At 56.7% G+C, this 21237-nt stretch overlaps 1 protein-coding gene across 3 annotated transcripts; it reads right to left on the reverse strand.

Annotated features, from left to right (window-relative positions):
- Positions 1–1860: 1860 nt before the first annotated feature.
- FNDC5 (fibronectin type III domain containing 5) lies at positions 1861–9339 on the reverse strand. Of its 3 annotated transcripts, none has more exons than XM_081818013.1 (6): positions 9117–9339; positions 7376–7491; positions 6672–6870; positions 6246–6335; positions 4281–4414; positions 1861–3212 (listed from the first exon to the last, which is right to left on the reverse strand). In XM_081818013.1, exons 1-6 carry the CDS (start codon positions 9322–9324, stop codon positions 3195–3197), a joined length of 765 nt encoding a protein of 254 aa, XP_081674139.1. In that variant the 5' UTR covers positions 9325–9339; the 3' UTR covers positions 1861–3194. The 3 variants fall into 3 exon arrangements, with proteins under 3 accessions (XP_081674139.1, XP_081674138.1, XP_081674140.1); XM_081818012.1 differs by having other exon boundaries at positions 1861–3385; XM_081818014.1 differs by having other exon boundaries at positions 1861–3947.
- Between the last annotated feature and the right edge of the window lie 11898 nt (positions 9340–21237).

Below are 21237 nucleotides of genomic sequence, written 5' to 3' on the forward strand. Positions count from 1 at the left end.
CAGTGGTGGAATTCCTTAATGAACAAGCTCCTGCCTTGTCAATCCTCCCCACCTGTCCTCCTCCAGTGACAACTGGAACATGCCACAGACAGAAAATCTGACCTTCCCCAGCACCTGTTGAGAAGGGGGTGGTATGTAATCTTTTGGACAACCTGTAAAACACTCCATGTCGTAGTCCTGAATCATTATTATCACTAAGGAACTATTTGTATATGAGGATCTCCTTCGACTTAGCTTCAAGTGACACTTGAGGGTTTGGGAATATTGTATAATATTCTGGGAATATTTGGTGGGGCTGGAGCCAGGGGGTGTTTCCCATTTATGGAAGCAATTTGTTCTTGGAGGCCACTTAAAAGCAAAACCCAAAAACTCAAATAGGTTTAAAGAGGGTGAGAAATAACATGGCAATCTAAAACGTCACATGACTGGAGTGGTACAATACTACATATTTTTAAAAAGAGCTGAATTAGAGGTCTTAAAAGTGGATTCTGGAGGACGCTACCCTGAAAAGCCTGGGTTGAAAGGACAGGATCAGAAAGAGAGAAGGACTCTTGCCCCACAGAAACACGGTCCTCCTCTTCCAGACCCTGGGGCTTCCCTCTTGTTCCTGGGAGGAAGCCCCCTGGCTCCTACTCCAGGTGTCAGGTGGGCTCTGGGACTCTGTTCGTACCCCTTTGTTCTTGACAAGTAAGGAAACCACCCCCCCAGAGAAGTAGCTGGCCTGAGGGGTCACTCGGTGACAAGGAAGCCTCGCCTCTCGTCTGGCATTCTCCCATAGGCCCTGCGTGGCCTGCAGGTCAGGCCTCTCAGTCTCCAAGAACTTGCCTACACCCGTCCCAAGCTGTGAGGAATCTGCGGGTCTACGTGGTGAAGAGGGGACCCCGGCTCAAGTCATAGCTGTAGGGTTCTGGGCATGACGGCTGGTTGTAGCTCCGTTGTAGAACTTGGGGGTTTAGGGAGGTAACTACAGGGAATGGGGTTTCCCTAAACTGGACTGTTCACTCCTCTCCCATCCCCCTCATACCCTCAGCTGACATACTACAGGTACCGCTAACCCCCTGGCCCCCACAGCTGGCTGGACGTACCTGGTGCTGACCTCGGGGCTTCTGCGCCACATGGCACTAGACAGGCGCACAGGACCCGGGGCCTGGCAAGTACCTCTCTCACGTGTGGTTTAGAGTTCTGGGTGCCAACAGATTTCCACTTTCCCACCCAGCCTTTAAGACTTGCTCTCCTCCCCTTGGAACCTTCCATTACAGTGTGCCCCTAAGTCCCCCTCACCTGACCTTTTCTCTCCAGCTCTTGCTGGCTCTGGACAGGAGTGTTCGAGGTGTCCCATTCACTGGTTTGCTCACTGGCTAATGACATCCTTACTCCACCTTTCAGCCTGCTGTTGGAATCCTAATGATGTCCCTTTAACCGCCCCAAACAGCATGCTGGGACTACTGAGCTGCGGCAGGCAGCTTCTGCAGTTCCTCCTTCCTTCCCTCCTCACTCTGGGGAGACACTACAACTGCATTCCTCTGGTCAGGGAAAACATCCAGCCCCGCCCAAAGGGGAGAACCCTTCCTTCTAAAAACTGAGCACCAGCCTGCGTACCTGTGTGGCGAGGCAGCCCAAGCTTGGGTTTGGAGGCCTCGGTAATAGGAAGGCGGAGGAGCTATTTTCTCCTCCTACACGTGCACCCCCATCTGTTCGAGATTTCCCTTCCAACTCCAGCTTGGCTGGCAGGCATGTCCCTAAGAAGCTGCAGGCCAAAATGGAGAGAGAGAACGGACTCCCTCCTCCACACATCCTGACTTGCTGCCAATTGCCGGAAAAAGAGGGTAACATTTGGGCATTTACCAGAAGACAAGGATGTGCCTTTTCATTTGTCTTTTATTTTACATTTAAAAAGAGGTTATTGCTCTAACTGGATCAGAGGTAAGGACCTCTCCCCTAAGGAGCCTTGGCCTTGCAGCCCCATTCAGCAGGGATGGAAGTCACAAGACAATGAGTGGAGCCTCATGCCCTTCCATGAGGAAGCCCTTAGTATTGCTGACATCTGCCTTTTACCCTGTCTCTCCTCCCTCCCTGTGCTGCCACACTGGGGCCAAGCAGAGTGGTGGCTGACCTAGCCGGGAGAGCTCTTGTAGACCGGAAGGAAGGGGTGGTCATTGGGTGATGGCTTTCAGCTCTCTGGCTTGGGGGGCGGGGGGGCCACTCGCTCTTAACGTTCAGTTCAACAGGTATTCACACAGCCTACTCTGTGCCAGGCTTGTGCTAGGCGCAGTCCTCCCACATGCCCGTCATTCGCCACCAACGGAAGGCGCAGAGGCCCATCTCTTCCCCTGCAGGCATTCAGCAGCCGTAACTTGTCAGTCCCAGGGAAGAGTCTGCCTTCCCTTATCAAGCACCATTTTGTTTTGTTTTGTTTTGTTTACCAGAAAGGGGCAGTGGAGAGAGAGACCTGTCACCTCACACCACTCAGGCTCTAGGGAAGGACATGAGGACCCTGGGTAGCTTTCACAGAACCCTGGATGAGATGGCGAGATATGGAGACCCCAGAGGCCAGGGCTGCTCTGACTGTCCACGGTAATGGCTCAGGCCTGTCTTCCAGCAGTTTCCACTCCAGAGCGGGTGACTCAGCAGCCCCTAGGATGTCCCACGTGGACATACCTTTTCAGTTGTGTAAGCCAGCATTGTTCCAACTCCAAGAGACTCTTCCTCAAGAAATGGGGCCAGCACCTCCCAGGTCTCCTTCTCACTTTGTCTTCTTAAGACTCCAGACTAATGATGTTATAGTCGGAATAAGGGCCAAAGAAGACAGAGGCCTCAGGCAATCAGCTCGGGGAATTCCTCTGCCCTCTGGAGTGAAGCCCTTCAGTCGTGTTTTCCAAAGAGACAAAACAGAACATCTTACACGCTCGCCAAGTTGTGCGTCACACCACAAACAAGTCCTTGATGGCTGGATCCATGACCCTGCCCCATGGCTTCCCTGATGGCTCTCGGTCTGAAAGACACCGCTGGAGTCAGTCTAGGTGCTTGTCATCTCCCAAGAGCTTTGTGCATTTTCTCAAAGAGGAAGCCGGTCCAGGAGAGGCGAGGAGGCAGAAAGAAGGCTGTGTCTCATGCAGCTTTGCCTTTTCCAGAATGGGGCCAGGCCTTTTAGTTTTGTGGCTTGTTTATTTTTTTGCAGAATTTGGGTTTGTAGTTCAGCCTCCTTCACCAGACTAGGATGGGGAAGAGGGAGAACAGTGCAGCTAGCTGGGCCTCCCACCCACCATGGTCCTCCCTGTCCCTGTGCCCATGGACCTGGAGACCAGCAGAGAAGAAAAATGAAATCCTTCTCCCTGCAGACAGGCAGTCATGCTTCGATGATGTTCACCGAGGGCTTGTTTGGAAACTGGGAGGAGAAAAATGAGAGAAGCAGCCAGGGCTAATCGAATAGACTTCTTGCAAGGTTGGAAATGGGGGGAGGACACGAGAAGGAAGGGCTGCCGCCTGAAAGCCAGGCTCTTGTCCCGCATAGAAGGGAAGGAGGAGCCCTGCCTGCCTGTCTCGTCTCTCTGCCTTCTCAAACCCAGCCTTCGGCCTCACTCACTTAGCTGCCAAGACTGGGTGCCAGGCCCTGGACCCCCAGCCCCCGGTCCACCCCCAGCAGAGCCATCCCGCCGGCTGGTTCTCTCCCATCCTGCAGACCTGCCTCTGAGCGCGGCCTCGGCCCCTGACACTGTCGACGTGCTTCTGGAGATGGGGGTTACTAAGAGGCTTCAGGAAAATGCTCCAGAGAGAAGCCAAGAGAGAAGACAGTAAGCCAGGGGGTGTGAGGAGATGGGAGGGAGGAGGAAATGTAGAGAGGGCCAGATGTTTGTTTGTTGGATAATCATCGTCAGAACCATGAGATCCTCCCTTCTCTACCGTCTCTTCTGAGCGGCTCAGAGCAAGCACTGACAAGGTTTTCATATCTGTTTTGCAGAAGAGGAAATGAAGGTACAAAGAGGTGAAGCACCTGCTCAAGGTCACACAACACGGCAGGGGCCGAAATGAGCCCAGAACCCCCTATTCGTGCTGTCCCACACCAACCAAGCGTTCTGCCCTCCCCACTCACAGCATTTTCTTAACCCCACTGGCCCCTGGCACCCAGCCATAGGAGAAGGTCCGAAATCCACGTGCAGTGTCCCCTGCGTCACACCGGCAGCGGCCAAGCTCGGCTCTGCCCAGCTGCATGCACGCCCGGCCCCGCGCTGACCCTGCTGCAGCCCAGGGGCTGCCCACCCAGGCCGGAGACCTGCGCTCACCTTGCTGCGGAGGAGACCTCCCCCTTGGTGCTCTGGTGTGCTGGTTTCCGACGCGCTCTTGGTTTTCTCCTTGTTGTTATTGGGTTCATTGTCCTTGATAATGTCATACTGGCGGCAGAAGAGAGCGATGACGCCTGGGGGGGTGGAGGGGGGGACAAGGGAGAGCAGTGAGACGCCAGAGCTCCAGCGCCCCCACCCGTTTCCTTCCCACTGGCACCTGCTGAGCTCTGGGTGGCCTCTGGCTCCTGCCTCACCGGCCCCCCGCCGGCCACCCCCTGCCCCGAGTCTCCCGCTTCCCTTCGTCAAACCCCTGACAGCTCTCTTTTCCAGTGAGGGGAAATAGAAACAGTAATGCCCGCCGAGCCGGGCACGGGCACGGCCAATGCCCCCAAGTCCTCAGAGCGCTAGGAGGGCACCTGTAGTTCGCAGTGAGGGCACCGACGTAGAGAACCTAGGAACCCGCTCAAAGTCCCGCGGTGCGGGGAGCCGGGGTGTGCGCTCCAGGGTCTGCGCTCGGCTAAATGCTTATTGTTAGCAAACTACTAATATGTGAACGTGATAGTTTTTGAAAGCCAAATACTATTAAGGAAGCCAGCTCCAATTCTGGTAGGTGTCTTCTCCATTTTTACCTCTGCTTTATTTATAGTGCTATTTCCGGATCCACCTGCTTTAGATCCTATCTTTTGACTTTCCACCTTGGTAGATACAGGCTATCATCTCCCCCCACGTCCTTTCCTGTCATCCTAACAGATCACAATCACAGTCTTGGGGTAGTTCACCACGTTTATCTTGTTACGATTATGTAAATACTATCTATGCCCTGTCTGATAATGCACCAGAAACCTCTTTGGTACAAGCCTTTGTTTTTTCTTTTTTCCCTTTTTTTTTTTTTTTTACAACTGCCTGTTTTTCGATGTGCCTACAAAATATTTTTTCCAGATGCTTCTACAATACAGCCTGCTCTCTCAACCACCAAACTAAGACAGCTTTGGCATGGTGTTCAAATCCCTCAAAACGGACTCCAGCCTACTTTATAGCCTCACCTTCCTTCACTGTCCCCCTTTCTACTTTCTCTCTTGGGTCACAGCTGCACTGAGCCAGACTGAACTGAATTTGTTTCTTATACATGTTGTCAACAGAACCCTGTTCCCTTTTTTGGCTGCCTGGTGAACTCCTATTCATCCTTCAAAGCTCAATTCCCATCCCACGTTTCCTCCTCTCTGTGTTTTTCCTAATTTCTACTGCTAGAATTAATTCCCTCTCCTCTGCCCCCATACCTGGCACCCATAACACTGAATTATAGTTAAGTAGGGGTCTGGCTTCTCCTAGAGCCAGTTCCTGCAAGCCCCGGGCTCTTCTTAGTCATGACTGTAGTACTATCTGGAACGGAGAGGCCATTCAGAAAATGCTGGTTGAGTTAAGTACCGAGATGAAATGTGTTATTTATCCTCGAGTAGCTCACAGACAAGTGGGAAAAGGCAGAGACGTGAGCCCAACGACCTCATCTAAGAGGAGCTACAGGGAGAGACAAGCAGTGCCATATGCTCATGGACAGACTGGGGACATTTTATGGAGGCAGACTCAGAACCAGGGCTAGAAGGAGGAGTAGTAGGTTTAAAAGAGTGTCCCAAGCCCGAAGCACCTGGAGGCCCGGCACCCCAGAAGGAGGCGTGGCTTCTGCAGCCAGGGCCAGAAGGCAAAGGGGCTTTGGGTGTGTCTGCCCCAGGAGCCCAAACTACTCCCGAGGGAGGGAAGGGCAAGGGCTCAAATAACGGGTCCTCCAAGGCAGCTAGCTCTCAATCCGCTAAGTTTCTCGTGAGAGCTAAGCTAGAGAATGGGTCCCATCTGGTCCCCAGAGCAGGACTTCAAGACTACTCACATCACCTCTCAGCTGCCTCCACTCTTGGGAGGAAAGGGGCCTCCCTTCCCCAGAGGCCAAGTGAGGAAGAACCTGGAGGCACTCACCGGCCCACATGAACAGGACCACTACGATGATCAGCACCTCCCCGGTCCGCAGCTGTTGGCTCCTCCCCATCTCCTTCATGGTCACCTCATCTGCGGGGAGGGAGACACTGGGTCCGAGGTTCTTTTAGTCCCCAGCCACCCCTCTAGGGCCAGGCCCAAGATCTTAAGTGCTTATCTCTACAGGTGTCCAGACACCTAACAAAGAGATTCGAGAACATGCTGATGGCTACTTGGGGCGGCAGCCACAGGGCTTGAGCCAAAGCTGAGAGTTGATATCCCCACTGTCTCGGGGACTAGGGTGACCTCCTCTCTCTCAGGTCTGGGGGTCCGGGGAGGTAGTGGGGGCTGGTGCTTTCCTCGAGCCACCCACTGCTCTGGCCCCGACCCCCTTTTCCCCCCTAACCCCCCTAACAGTGCCAGGCCTGCCTTTGTTCTTGGATGCCATCTTCTCTGCCTCGCGAGGGGTCTTGAACAGCACTGGCTCGCTGGCGGGACTCTGGCCCTGGATGGAGATGGCCTGCACGTGCACAATGTACTCAGTGTCCTCCTCCAGGTCCCAGAGGGCGCACGAGCGGGTGGTGGTGTTCACCTCCTGGATGAAGCGCAGCATCCGCACGTCCTTCTTCTGCCGGGGCAAACGCCAGGCCCACTGTTGGTAGTGCCCAGCCACCGACCCCGCTCGGCCCCCCTCTCTGGCCGTGACAAGGGCTCACCCGGCTACTGAGCTAAAGCCTTTACACACTTAAGCTTCCTCAGGCACCCCTCATCTCTGCAGGTGGCTAAGACTATCACTAGCTCCATTTTACAGAGAGGGAGACAGTGTGGGTGCCGAGAGGTTAGAAAAGTTGCCCGAGATCGTCTCTCCAGTGAGAACTTGCACCGGGTCCCGAACTCAGGTCTGTGTGAGATCAAAACCAGACTTTCGATTCCCAGTTTCCAGTCAAAGGCCCCAGAGCCCTCCTCACTGATCCATTCCCCTCTGGGGTCCCCATTCCAAGCCATATGTACAATTCTTCCACCTGTCTCCTCTTGTTCTAAATTCCTTTTTCCTTTCTGTTTCTGCACACCCTCCTCCCCATCCCCTGCTACTATCTTGATGTGTCCTCCCCTCCCAGCCCTTCAAGGGTTACCTGCTGAGAGATGGCAAATCCGATGACGACCTCATCTTCCAGGACGTCCCAGCTCACCACCGCAGAGTTGGCCTTGAGGTGCCTGACAGTGACATTCACTGGGGCCGAGGGGCTATCTGGGGGTGGGGAGGCACCTGAGCCTGAGCACCCCCTGCTGAGGCCCAGGCCCACTAAGTGGGAACCTGGGGAAGGCCACGCAGTGGGGGAAGGAAGAAAGCAAGACGTCCAATGGGGTTGGCACGTGGGTCTCTGTTCATTAGTGGTCCAAGAGTGAGGCCTGAGAGGCCCAGGCTCCTCGTGTCCAGGGTGGGAGCCCCCACAAGTCACACTGGCCCTATCCGGGGCCAAGCTAAAACTGATGGGCCTGGGCCAGGGCCAGATCTAATGGAAGGGTGGTAAAAGGTGGGGAGCCAGACATAGGGGAGGCTTAGGTGGCTAGGTTTGCAGGTGCCGAAAGTTAGTCTGATGGAAAGCAGTAAAAAGGACTCCCAGTCCAGTGCTCTTTCTACAATACCACACTGTTACGTGAGTGACCTTGAGGGAAGGAGAAAGACCCAGAGCCAGGCTAGGATGAGCCCTGGGCTGGGAGTGAGGATCAGGAGAGGAACCCCCATTATCGCAGTGAGGCAGACAGAATGCAGCCTGGGGAAGGGTCTACGTGAGCCTCTTCTCCACACTCTGCCAGCCCCAAGAGGCAAGTGGGGAGGTGGCAGGGGAAGATGGGGTCACTCAGAGCAGGCTCTCTCAGGGGAGAGTCAAGAGTACAGGCTAGGCAGGGTCTTCTGCATGTGGGAAGAGGATGAAAGGGGATCAGTCGAGAAGGGAGTGGGAGGGAGACAGGGATGGTGGAGATCAGGGCAGGAAGAACCTCTCTAGGAGGGGGGCCCTGGAGTCACACAGTGTCTACATCTCCCAAGGGGCAAGTGCGGCAAGGGAAAGACCTGGCCCTGAGCAGCACCCTTTGCCCCACACAGGAGTGGACCTGAGGCCCCAGGGGCTGGGCCTGGGGCGACAAAGCTATCGGTGGAGAGAGAGACAGAGGGACACAGACAGGTGGCGGCAGACACAGAACCAGAAAACAGACAAGTGGGCTATCAGAGACAGACGGAGAGAGGAAGCAGAGAGAGAGAGAGAGAGAGAGAAAGCACTGAGCCACAGAGAGATGGGTAGAGGGAGTGATGAGTGAGGTGCCAGAAGCCAAAGGGACAGATACAGAGCCCCAGGAGAGGCTGGGCTGGGTGAGGATGAGGCCGGCGCTGGGGGCAGGCCAGACCATGACTGCGGCGGGCTCAGGGGTCCACCCCATCCATCCCGAGCTCTAGGGTGCCAGTCTCCATCCCCCTCACACTTGCTCACGCAAACTGGGACCCCATCCTGCTCTGACCTGCAGAGTTGTCCTGCAGGGCTTTGGGGACAGGGAGGGAGGCCCAAGGTGGGGGGACTGGTGTCCTCAGCTGCTCCCCAGGCCAGAGAAGGGAGCTCAGCTCGGGCACCTGAGGCAAAGGCCCGGAGTCAGGGCCATGGGATGAGAGGACTGGGGATCGCAAGACCCTACACCCCCAAGGCTGGGGTGGCGGGCCAGGGGTCGGGGGCTGGAGGACGGGCCCGGGAGTCAAGAGGTGGGGAAGAGGCCGGGGCCGGGCTGGGGGGGCGGGGAGCAGGAAGGGGCCCGAGGACTCCCGCCCACCCGCCCGCCCCGCGCGGAGCGCCCCCCCTGCGCCCCCTGCCCGGGCCCCCTTACCCGCCTGCACCAGCGCGAGGCAGACGCAGCCCAGCCACAGGCGGAGCGCGGCGCGGGGCGGCCCGGGGCGCATGGCGGCTCCTCCGGCCGGCCGGCCCGGGGCGGCGCAGGGGGACGCGGTTCCGGCGCCCGGCGGCCGCTGGCGCTCGCGCTCCGGCCCGCTGCCCGCCGGGCCCGGCTGCCCCGCGCCGCCCCGCGCCGCCTGCATGTCGGCTCCGCGGACGGCGACTCCCGCGCGGCGGCGGCGGCGGCGGCCGCGTCCACGTCGGGCGCCCGGGGGGCGGGGCGCCCCCGCTGCGGGGAGAGGCGCGGGGCGGGGTGAGGGCGGAGGGCGCCCCCCACGCCCGCCCCCTCCCGGCCCGCCGGCCGCCGGGGCGCCCACGGCTCGCCCGCGCGCCGGCCCTGTCCCCCCGCACCCGGCCCCGCGCCGGCCCCAGCCCTGCCCTTCCCCCAGGGAGAGGGCGGACGCGCGCTCCAGACACTTATCGGTGTCCCCCGGCCCCCACCACCCTCCCTCGGCCTGGGGGTCCTCACCCCCTACCCCACCCCACACCTGAGGCCTTGCCGGGGCCGGGACAGACGTGAGCAGAGGGGAGGGTCACAGCATGTGTGTGTGTGTGGGGGGGGTTGTAGACTAGAGAGCCGAGTAAGTGCTGGGGTGTATACAGTAGGTGCTCAGTGTTTACCGCGGCCGGGAAGAGGGTGCTCAGACTCACTGGAGACCTAGCTCTGTGAGCCCGGCCAGTCCTTCCCCTTCTTCGGGCCTCCATTTTTGGCTCCATGAGAATAACAGCCCGCACCTACTGGGTGCCAGACCCTGTGCCAAGAGCTTGACTTGCATCGTGCCCCTTCTCACTGAACCCCTTAAGGGGCGCTCTGCGGCCCCCGTTTTGCACAGGAGACTGCAGCTCGGAGAGGTCACCTGCCTTGCCCAAGGACCCACAGCAGAAACAGATTTGAACACAGGCTGATCTGACTCCCACGCGTGTGCTTGACTCGACTGTCTCCCCAGCCAGAGTGAACTCACGCACCCTACCATCCCTGAGATCCTAGAATTTGCCTGTACCAGATGCTCCCCAGCCAGAGAACAATCTGGAACAATCTCTTCCCAAGAGCGGGTGAGGGAAGAGTGGCTCCAGCCCCCACCCCCACCATTCTGGCCCCGCTGAGTGCTGTGAGCAGGGAGTGAGCTAATGACTCTAAAGTGCAGGGGGCTGTGGAGACTTGGCAAGTAACCCCAGTTAATAAAGGGCGCGGATGGCTCCTTCCTCACCACCTTGGGGACACCCCTATGCCTACTGCTGTCCCTGCCTTGGTCTCACACACTCTTCTGCCCAATCCACCCCATGTCTGTTCTTGAAGAGGCAGAGAGCGGCCCTGCACTTACCACCCTCTCCCTAACGGGGGACCTCCGCCAAGAGCCCGCTGCGAGGGAAGGCCCCCACCTTGTGGCACTCCCCACCCTGAGTCCCAGTCAGAGAAACAAGGTTGAGGAGGGAGGCATGGACCAGGGCCCCAGGGCCCTCAACACGGAGAGACCCCCACATCTCCAGATGAGCCCCTCCCATCTGAAATTCCACCGTTAAGGGGCATTCCTTTGGGTCTTCCCCCCCCCCAAAGATTTTATTTATTTATTTGACAGAGAGAGAGAGACAGCAAGAGAGGGAGCACAAGCAGGGGGGGTGGGAGAAGCAGGCTTCCCGCCCACCCCCAGCAGGAAGCCGGATGCGGGGCTGGATCCCAGGAGCCCGGGACCATGACCTGAGCCCAAGGCAGATGCTTAACGACTGAGCCACCCAGGCGCCCCTCCTTTGGGTCTGAAAGGCCTTTTGGTCTTCCAGAGGCTCCAGGAAGGGCTAATCCTTTTTGAAAAGGGACACTTTGCAAAGTTATCCCATAGAATGTCTTCAAAATCTCCCTCGCCCACCATTTTAGATCGAGAAACTGAGGTCCAGAGATGGAAATAGCTCCCCGAAATTCACAGTGGGTCAGGAGCAGCAGTGGGGCTCTTCTCTCCCAATGCCCGCCCCAGGACTTCTTGCACTGACCCCCAAGTTTCTATGGGTCACCTTGGAAAGGGTAGGATGCGAGGGGGCTCCAGGGTTCATACTGAGGGCGGACCCCAACCGGCCAGCCCCTCGGTACCGCCAGGACTGCTCTGCTTGGCAGGCTGAAGCCCCCAGCCCCATCGGCTTCCCCAGCCACATACCTTGTGCTGGGGTGAGGCTCATTTGGGACCTCCACCTGTTTGGGAGCAGGAGCCAAGGAACCAAAGCACCTCCCTCTCCTCTCTCTTCTCTCTCTCTTCACTCGGCAACTGCCTTCCGCCCCACCCCGCCCGGCCCCGCCCCACCAGCTGCAGCTTGGCCCTTAGGGACCCCCCAACCCCAGCAGGCAGGATAAGACAACCGGGGGCCTGCAAGAGCAGCTGGAGTCTCCTTAGGCCTCATCGCAGGAGCCAGCAGGAAGGAGAGGGGTCAGTTAGAGGTCACAGAGTCCACTCCTGTCCCCGCTAGGGAGAAAAAGAGAGAAGGGAGAGGGTCCTGGTGGGGTCTGGAGTCCTGCCTAGCGCGGGGGAAGGGGGAGCCCGGGCGCCACCTGCTGGCCTCTCCAGGTATAACCCCGGGTAGATGTAGGGCACTGGGAGGGGGGTGATGGCAGCGTCTAAGACTTTGAGAGGGAGGGGGAAAGTGGTTGGAGGAGGAAGTGAAAGACAGGGAGGATTCGGAGAGTCGTGCCTGTGGGGGTGTAGCCTTCCCCGGCCCCATGATGCATGGGGTGCTTGGGCATGACCACAATTCCGGGGAAAGCCTTCTTGCCTGGAGTCTGGCAATCAGTGGAAGCTGGGTAGGAGGTGGGAAGAATTGCGAGGATTTAGAGCCCCTGGTGATCTTGGGAGTGGGCTTCAGGACCAATTGCTGTGTGGCCACCATCTGTACACCAGTTCTTAGCACAGGGCTACAAGCAGTAGGCACTCAATAAATGTGTGTTGAATTTATGGAATAAATTTGCTCTTCCAGCATGTACCTACTGAGTACCTATTATGTACCAGGCTCGGTGCAACATTCTGGAAATATGGCAGTGGAAGAATGAATGAATGAATGAGTGAGGATCTAGGTGGGGATGGAGCGGTGGGCCTCTGCCCTCTCAGGCTGCATTGGTTTCCATCTGGGTGACTCCACAGACCTCTCCAAGGGGGCTGGCTAGTCATGAGTGCTTGGATCCTCCGGAGTGCCCAGAGCTGCCCCCAGTCCTAGTACCTCACTCAGGCTGCAAGTGCCCAGGCCAGACCCCAGGTAACCATTTAGAATGGGAAGCCTCCCCTGCACAGCCTAGAATGGTCATGGTCCTGTCTAGGGAGTTCCTTAGATATACACACCCCAAATCACAGGAAGAATTAGGAGAAGGGCAGGAGATTGCTTTGGGTATATAAATAATCAAGCACCTACCAAGAACTTGACTTTTTGTCCCGTTATTCTGAGTCTTAGGGGTCACGTGTTGTTGGCTCCCATTCCAGATCAGGAAGCGGAGGCTCAGAGAGGTGTGAGAACCTGCCCTGGATCACACAGCCAGTGAATTATGGAGTTTGATCCAGGCTGCCTACCCCCTCCCCTCACCTCTGAGGGATCCTTAGGGCAGGGATCCTGGCCCAGGGTTCACTAAAGGACGTACAAGCAGGGGCTTGCGGCTTACAGAGGCAGTTGCTAAGCCCGGGCCCAAGACCACACCAGGGAAGAGACCTACCGCTCGCCAAATATCTTCCATGTGCTAGCACATTACACACATGAGAGATGCTTCTTTTGAATCCTCACAACGCTGAGGAGTCAAGATCGTTATACTCATTTTATAGATGAGGAAACTGAGGCTCCAAGTGAGGAAGTGGCTTGCCATGGGAGACCCTGGTCTGGCCTGCCCAATCCTCAAAGTCTCCATCACAGCAGTGATGACACCAGCCCAGTTCAATGTTTCCTGAGTGCCTGGGCCAGGCCAGCCTGGGCCTGGGTGCTGAAGACAAAGTGATGAACCAGATCGGTCCTAGGCCCTGAAGAGCTCCCATGGTAGAGGAGAGAGATGTTTAAAATAGAGAGGACACGACCCTCTGCACCATGAGGCACCAAGGATCTAAAGAGGTCAGAAGGGAGCATTAATTTAAAAGGAAAGCAGGGAGGCCTTTTTGGAGGAGGTGATGCCTGAGCTTAACTAGTACTGGGAGTCAGGTGGGAATTAGTCATATGAGGGAAAAAAGAATCTTTGTGGGGGGAAACAGGGAAGACAGGAGGATGGCAGGGAGGGGTGAGAGGGGTTGCTACAAGCTCATGGGCTGTGATGATGGGAGCAGGAAAAACAGCCCGGATTTGAAAGGCTGTTCCAAGCTGCAAGAGAAGTTGGGCTAGGGAGGGCTTAATTCATGCAAGAAGTATGTATGAACACCTACAAGTACCAGGTCCTCAGCGAGGTCCTGGGGGCACAGCCGTGACCAAGCTGATAAGATTCCCGCACTCATGGATCTCACATTCCAGTGGGAGAGGTAAAACAGTGAGCTAATGACTAAGTGATAGCCCTTCGGAGACCCTTAGGGGCTATGAAAAAGATGGAGTGCTGGGGTACAGAATGGCTGGGCGGGGTGATGTTAGCTGGTGTGCTGTAAGGGGCGAGTCAAGGCTTTCTGATTGGGCAAAAGAGACTTCCTCAAATCTCTTCAGTTCTTCAGCATCTACAGAGGAACCAACTTCCATCTGACAGCACCCAGAGAGGTTAAGAATCTCGCCCAACCTCACACAGCCAGTCAAGGGCAGCTCCATGCCTCAAATTGCCTCAAACCCTGGGGCCCATTTTACCCTTGGAGACAGATTCTCAGCTACAAACTATGGTTCCCCAAGATCCCTCAAGAGCAGTGGGGCCAGAGGCCCTGTTTTAGGGGCCCAGATGTGGAGGGGGCTGCAGTAGGAAGTTAAGGCTCCTGGAGTAAAACCTCTTTCCTACCAGGGAGGGGCGGAAGGACAAGAGCCTGGGAATCAGATGGCCCTTAGACTCCGACCTCAGCTCAACCTTGACCGGCTGGGTGACCTCAGGTACCACCATCTGAAGTGAGGGTCCCAGGCTGGAGGGCCTGCCCACCTCTCTCATCCCAGGTACTAGAGGGCCTTCGTTGGCCTGAAGGAACATGGTCCTGCAGAGCCAGGAATGGCCAGCAGAGGGCGCCTCGTTGGCCATAGTGAAGCCAATGTTGCCCAGAGTAGGAAAGGCTCCAGGAACCCAGCCCTGACTGGGGGAGGCTGCCCTGCTTTGCCCTGGAGGCCAGCTGCCAGGTGGGCAGACCAGAGACTCAGCAGCCAGGCAGGACGTAGGTCTTGTTGTCCCTGCACCGTGCACGAGTCACTGCCCTTTCGGAACCTCGGTGTCCTCATCTGTAAATGGGCCTAACAATAGCGCCTGTCTCTCAGGTCTCTGTGAGGGGACAGTGAAGAGCAACCACATAAGGGCTGGATATATAGGGGCTGCTATTTTTATTAGCAGTAGCAGTAGTCATATCTTCAAGTGTCTGACGCAAAGGGTACCCAATCAGGGGTGGCTATGACAAAGACAATGATGATGACAATGATGTAAAACTCAGTCACTGTTTATTTTGAGTTTCCTAAGCAGGGAGCACCAGCACCTACTGATCTGGGATCCTGCAGTGACAGGGAGCTCACGATCTCCTTAGCAGCCCATTTGCACTGTCAGAACATTCTCTTGCTGAAAGCTCCCTCCTGGACGATGCCACCCAAGCCCAACGCCTTGCTCAGGTTGACCTGTCTGGTCAGGCCTCTGACCTCAAGCTCCCTCACTTCCAAGGGGTCTGCCTGAGAGGCCCATGAGGTTGGGGAGCCAGGACATCGGCTGCTGGATCCCTGCCTTTGCTGGAAGGGCGGGGAGCTCACAAGTGAACCCAGGGAGCTTCACCAGCAAAAGATTCCTGGTGGGTCTTGTTGCTGTTCAGAGTTCCTTGTCTGCTGACTGGGAAGTTCCTGCTGTCCCTTGGACCTCTCTTCACTCCCCAGTTTCCAGAATGACTGGGGCTGGAGAAGGAATCTGATGACCCAGAGCTATAAGTCCAGGAACCCTGGCATTCTAGTTGGGAGGCCTCAGCTCCTGTCCCACCTATTGCCAGGCCTCCTCATCTGTGTTTGTGGGTCCCAGGCAAGAGCTCATAGGTCAGGCACCAACAGGTCTCGGGGGGAGGGTAGGAGCCAGACAATCCTGGACTCAAACCTTGGCTTGGCCCACACCTGCTGTGGCAAATCCCCCCACCTCTCTGAGCCTGTTTCCTCACTGGGCGCCTGTCTCAGAGTGGCATTGTGGGGGGTGCAGGGGTTATACGTGAAAAGGAAAATGCAGCACTGGGCACACAGTAAGTATCTATAAAGGTAGCAGTGAGTATTATAAAGTAGAAGTCCCTCATTCCCTAGCCCCTCCTTGTGTCTGAGGGGGCCAGGGTGGCTCTGGGAGTGGGTGATGTCCGGATCCGTTTCTCAGTTATCGGGCACCTTGCGCGTGTGTGCTCACAAGGGGGCGTGGGTGTGCACACATGTGCATTGGGCGTGCGTGCACGTGCAAGCATGTGTGTGAGTATGCGTGCGTCTGTGTGCTTGTAGCTAAGGCCGTCCGTCCCAGTGATTCCCAGGGCGCGTGCATACTTGCAGGTCCCCGCGCAGCATCCCTGCACTGATTCAGGAGACCCCTCTGGTCACTGTTACTATGGAAACCAAGAGGAAATCCCCAGCTCCAGGGAGAGCCCAAGGTGCCAGAAAGGAGAGCTGACCCAGTCTTCCCAGCAAGGGAGACAGATCAGGAGCACGAGGCTCCTGGGATATGGCAACCTCAGCCCCTGGGGGTTAGGCTGTGGGACTCTGGGTCCCTTGGAACCCTCTGGGAAGCCCACACTTCTCCAAGGCATCCTGGCCCACTGGAAAGAGCTCCAGAAACAGAGCTGGGTCCCATGCACAGTCTCAAGCAGGGAACTCCATCTCTTTGTGCCTCCACTTCTTCGTCTATAAGATGGGGACAAGAGCGGGTGCCTCCAGGCTGTATGAGTGTGCACCCCTGAGCCGCGCAGTGTCACAGGGCAGCTTCTTTCACGTGCACCACCCTCCGGTGTCTTGTGGGCTCCTCACAGCAGCTCTAGGAAGGAGGAAGTTCCCAGCAGAACGGAAGCTCCAGAAGAACACAGCTGGCCACGCTGGAATCAGATCTGCTGCCCCCACTGCTGGGGGCCCAGCCCTGCAGCATGTGTGCAGTCCCTGAGGCCATGGAGCCACGCTGCAGAGGTGACTGGGGAGTCCATCACTCTTCTGGGTTGGGAGGGGCAGGGGGAGAGTCCTCATGAGGCCATGAGCCCTGGGCAACCCCCCAGGGTAGAGCTGGGCTGCTACAAGGCTTCTGGGAGACAGATCCCAGTTTAGGAAGGACTTTTAAAAAATGTTTTTGGGGACTCCTGGCTGGCTCAGTCAGAAGAGCTTGCGACTCTTGATCTTGGGGTCATGAGTTCGAGCCCCACATTGGGCGTAGAGACGACTTAAATAAAAAAACCTAAAAAAAATGTTTGACTCTTTACATTTTGACTCAAGCCTCAAATGAGGTTGAGTGCATGCACACAGGTTGTAGACATGCACACAGAATTGTGTATACAGTTACAAGTGGACACTCAGCCTCTTGCCCTTTATCCCACTTCCAAGAGTGACTGTTCCCTTTGCAGTGACCCCAGGAACTATTTTCAAATAGTCAGAGATACACCAGGAGGAGCTGCAGGAGCAAATAGAATGTGTAATGCAATGAAAATGTGTAAGAAAGATCCAAATGCTTATTTGCCAGAAAAGGTGTCACAGAAGGGGTCACTTCTGATTTGAGGAGGGGGCAAAAGGATGGGCCTGGATGGGGGAGCTAAGGCAAGCCATCGAGCCTGAGGCCCTTCCAGCTAAGAGTTGCTTTCACCAGCAGAGGGAAGAGGGAATATTGTGCAGACAAGGGGTGGCTGGGATGTGACCCCAGCTGCCTGCATCACTTCACCCCACCCCCACCTAGGTTAAAACCCACATGCAGGGATCTGGGGTTCAGCCAAGGCTCCCCCAGCCTTGGCTCCAGATCCCTTCTTCAGCGTAGGGCAGATCCTGGCCATCTGTAGAGGAGGTGCTGGACCTCAGGGGCGTTATCAGAGGAAGGTGGAGAGTAGGAGCTGAAGTGGGAGGCAAGGGTTGAGCATGTCATGGAGAGTCTCCAATGCCCACTTACTCTGGTAGGCAGTGGGGAGCCATGGAAGGTTATTAAGCAGGGAGGAAGGGGATTAGATGTGGAGAAACCAAAAGCTGGGGAGCTGTAAGAGGACCAGGTGACAATACAGGGCCACCAGAGGAGGGAGTGGGACGGGATGGTTTGTGGGGAGAGGACAGGGTAGGCCTGAGAGGCATCCTTTGGTTGAACTCTCACTTGGGAAGGAAGGAGGGGTGGGATGGAGAGGAGGGAGGGGTTCCTGGAGGGGACCCAGGCACAGGGCAGGCTGGGTGGAGGGCCATGAGTTGGATGCTGGTTGGCTTGAGTCTAAGGTGCCTCTGGGCTTCTGACAGCAAGTCCGGGAAGTGGCTGGAAAGAAGTCAGAGTGAGTGGGATTGTCTTTGTCAACTTTCCCAAAGCTGGGAAGGAGCCAGGTCAAGATCTGAACCCGGGTCTGTTTCCCTCTGATGTCTGTAGGTTCACAGTGAGGGACCAGCAAAGGGGTACCTTTGGGTCCTGGATTCTGAGCTTGGCAGAGAGATGAGCTGCTCTTACCCAGGAGGGAGCTGGTGCTTTTCTCAGGGGCACTGCAGCCATCCTGCTGCCACAGAGCCCAGGAACCTCAGGGGCTCTGCAGGCAGGATCTTCAAGCCCAAACTTCTGCTCTGCCGAGGGGCCATTTCTTTCTTTCTTTCTTTTTTTTTTTTTAAAGATTTTATTTATTTATTTGACAGAGAGAGACAGTGAGACAGGGAACACAAGCAGGGGGAGTGGGAGAGGGAGAAGCAGGCTTCCCGCGGAGCAGGGAGCCCGATGAGGGGCTCGATCCCAGGACCCTGGGATCATGACCTGAGCTGAAGGCAGACGCTTAACGACTGAGCCACCCAGGTGCCTGAGGGGCCATTTCTAACCAGCCCCCGCCTTCCTGATCGCCCAGCACCAGTTCGCCACCTGGAGCTGACATTAGCTGTGTGCAGCCCAGTGTCCCAGACAGTACAGGCTTCCTCTCATTAATCCTCACAAAGCCCCTCCAGGGAGACGTTAATATTATCGTTTCCATTGTATAGATGAAGGAACGAACTGAACCTTCCAGAGGTGAAGGGCTTTGCCCCCCTCCACTGTGGGGGTGGGGGGTGGGTCAGGTTGGCCCAGCAGCTCTCTGAAGGGACCCCACCCTACCCTGATTTCAAGTCTGCAGTCCCAGCTCCCAGGACTTTCCCAACACCCCCACCACCCTCATTCTGTTCTTCATGGCCCAGCTCCCTTGGGAACAGCCAGACCCGCCCCCTCCCCCTCCCGGGCTGTGCTCTTGGCAGCTCTGCCGCCCTGGGCTCTGGTCCGGGGGTGGTCCCCGGCGGTGAGAGGGGCGGGTGGGCAGAAGCTGGGATCAGTTGGGCTGAGACTGGGGCATGCGGAGACCCCCAGGCCTCCACCTTTGGGTCCACGGTGCTCCAGGCTGGGGTGGGCAGGGCCCTTTGGAAAGGGGTGGCTTGAGGTTTAATCACTTTATCAATGTTTGTTTGTGTAATTCAGCCCTGAGATGCTTTTCCTTCCATCTGTCCCCACCATCTGCTCCCATCAGGATTTTCCAAACCATTTGGGACCTAAGAGGGGAGGGTGGGGGCTGTGCCTCTGAGGGGGCTGGGGAGGGGCTGCCTCCACCTACCTCACTGAGAGTTTCCAGAGGAGAACCTGGGCTCCTGAGTCACATGGAACTGGGTTCAAATTCTAGCATTGTTACTTTCTTGTTGTATTACCTCCAGCAGGTGACCTGACGTCTCTGAGCCTAAGTCTCCACATCTGTGAACCAGCAGTAACATTACTGACTCCTCAGGATTAGTTCAAATCAAAGGAGGTGATATATGCAAAGTACTCTGCATACAGTAGGTGCTCAAGAGATAGGCAGTCCCGGGACACCTGGGTGGCTCTGTCGGTTAAGCTGTCTGCCTTCGGCTCAGGTCATGATCCCAGGGTCCTGGGATCAGCCCCGGTGATCAGCGGGGAGCCTGCTTCTCCCTCTGCCTGCCGCTCCCCCTGCTTGTGCTCTCTCTCTGTCTCTCTGTCTCTCTGACAAATAAATAAATAAAATCTTAAAAAAAAAAAAAAAAAGAGAGAGACAGGCAGTCCCCTCTCCATTCATCCCCCACTTGCTTCTCTCTCTGGCATCCCTCTCTAGTGCTAGAGGAGGGTAGCCACCTCTGGTTTCTATACCCCAGCCCCATTCCGCAGATCCTGGGGACACCCCTCCCATGGGACTTGCACTTTCTTCCAACCCCCCTGGGTCCTGCCCATTGCTCAGTTCTCTCAATGACCCCACTCAACATCTATCCTAAGCTGTGTCTCTCCCTCCCTCCTAGATGCCTCAGTTTGGGGTGGGAGGGAGTGAGCATCATCGGCAAGGACACCCCCCCACCTTTACCCCCATAACAGGCCTTCATAGAGCCTTTCAAATCTACAGGGTTCCAGAGCCACTGGGGCCTCATCTCTACTCTGCTCATGCCCAGAACTTCAGGCCTGTGAGGGGTCTGTGAGGCAGTAAATGAGGCCCGTCTTGTCAGTACTCTGGTCAGGGGTTTCGACTGGGGATATCAAGGCACCCAGATCACTTGTGTAACCTCCCGGCTCCAAAAGGGGAAGAGACTTGCTCCAGGTCACCCAGAAGTGAGGGACCCAGGCAGGCCTCCTGACAGCTGCCCCTCTGGCCCCCTTTCCTGGGCTATATCTCAGGGCACTAGGTCTTGGGCCAAGGACCTTTGGTGTGCAGTGTGGGGGAGTCCTAAGCCCTCCGCTTTGGCTCAGGGGGGTCTCTCAGTGCTTCCTAGGCCCTGATGGGAAGTAGTGCAGAGCCTACCCGAGTCCAAACTCTGCCCCCAGATCTACCCTACTCATTCCAGGTGCAGGGAAAGTCCAAGGGAGGTGAGGCCTCCAGGGAGAGAAGACATGGTCCTGCCTTCAGAAGTCCCACCTCCTGGGGAGACAGGATTCAGACTGGAGGTCCTGAGGGCAGGGCAACAGAGTTACCCTCACAGGGAAGAAAAACAGTGGGGATGGAAGGCTCCTGAGGGGCTAAGCCAAGAAGTCAGCCTGGAGGAGGTGAAGCTGGGGTGGGGAAGTGGGAGAAAGCAGATAGTGGCTGAGCAGCACCCTGTGAGGGTAAACTGAGACCTCCCGAGGATGGAGAGGAGGATCCAGACCAGGCTGGGAAGATTCTCTGGCTTCAGGCCGAGAGAGAGGAAGGAGGGAGAGTGGGAGGGGAAGCCCCGGCAGTGAATGCATCCAGCCCCAAACAGGGAAGGCTCTCCAGGCCTAGTGGGGAGGATGGAGGGAACTTATCACTCCAAGGGCCTGGGGTGGGGGCTGAGTGGCAAGTCTCTCCCTGCCCCCCAGGTCCTCCCACTGGAGGCAGCTGGGAATCACCCACGCATGTCTGGCGTCTCTCACGCCTCCACTGGGGGTCCCAACACCAGAGCCACGGCACACAGAGGAACTGATGTTCTAGAGGGCCCAACTGTCCCCCCACCCCTCCGCCTGGCTCCCCAGCTCCTCCAGCTGAGACCTCCCCCATCCTCAAGCCAGGAAGGACTAAGGCTAGACTTTGATCACCTAAACTGCTTGGTCTGGGACCTGGAGAGCTGGGAGGAGCTGTCCAAGTCAGAAGGCAAATGCTGTGCGCTCACCTTCAAAGTAACCAGACCCATCTCTCTCTCCCTGAAGCGGCCCCCTGCTTCTACCCTGGCCCCCACTCTTCAAAGTCTGTTCTTTACAAAATGCCTGAGTAGGCTTGACCTGAAAGTCAGACCCTCACTCTGCTCAAAGCCCCATCTCACCTGGAATAAAATCTAAAGTCCTTGGAAATGTCCTAAGCACAGCCACC

Source organism: Leptonychotes weddellii, chromosome 4 (assembly GCF_054177405.1).
Source record: "Leptonychotes weddellii isolate Sample4059 chromosome 4, ASM5417740v2, whole genome shotgun sequence".
Classification (NCBI taxonomy): Eukaryota; Metazoa; Chordata; class Mammalia; order Carnivora; family Phocidae; genus Leptonychotes; species Leptonychotes weddellii.

Coding starts and splice junctions, on each gene's coding strand:
- FNDC5 (XM_081818012.1), bottom strand. CDS start 9,324: ATGCAGGCGGCGCGGGGCGGCGCGGGGCAGCCGGGCCCGGCGGGCAGC. Junction 6,871..7,375: donor GATTTGCCATCTCTCAGCAG/GTAACCCTTGAA, acceptor TTGCCCCGGCAG/AAGAAGGACGTGCGGATGCT. Junction 6,336..6,671: donor GATGGCATCCAAGAACAAAG/GCAGGCCTGGCA, acceptor CCCTCCCCGCAG/ATGAGGTGACCATGAAGGAG.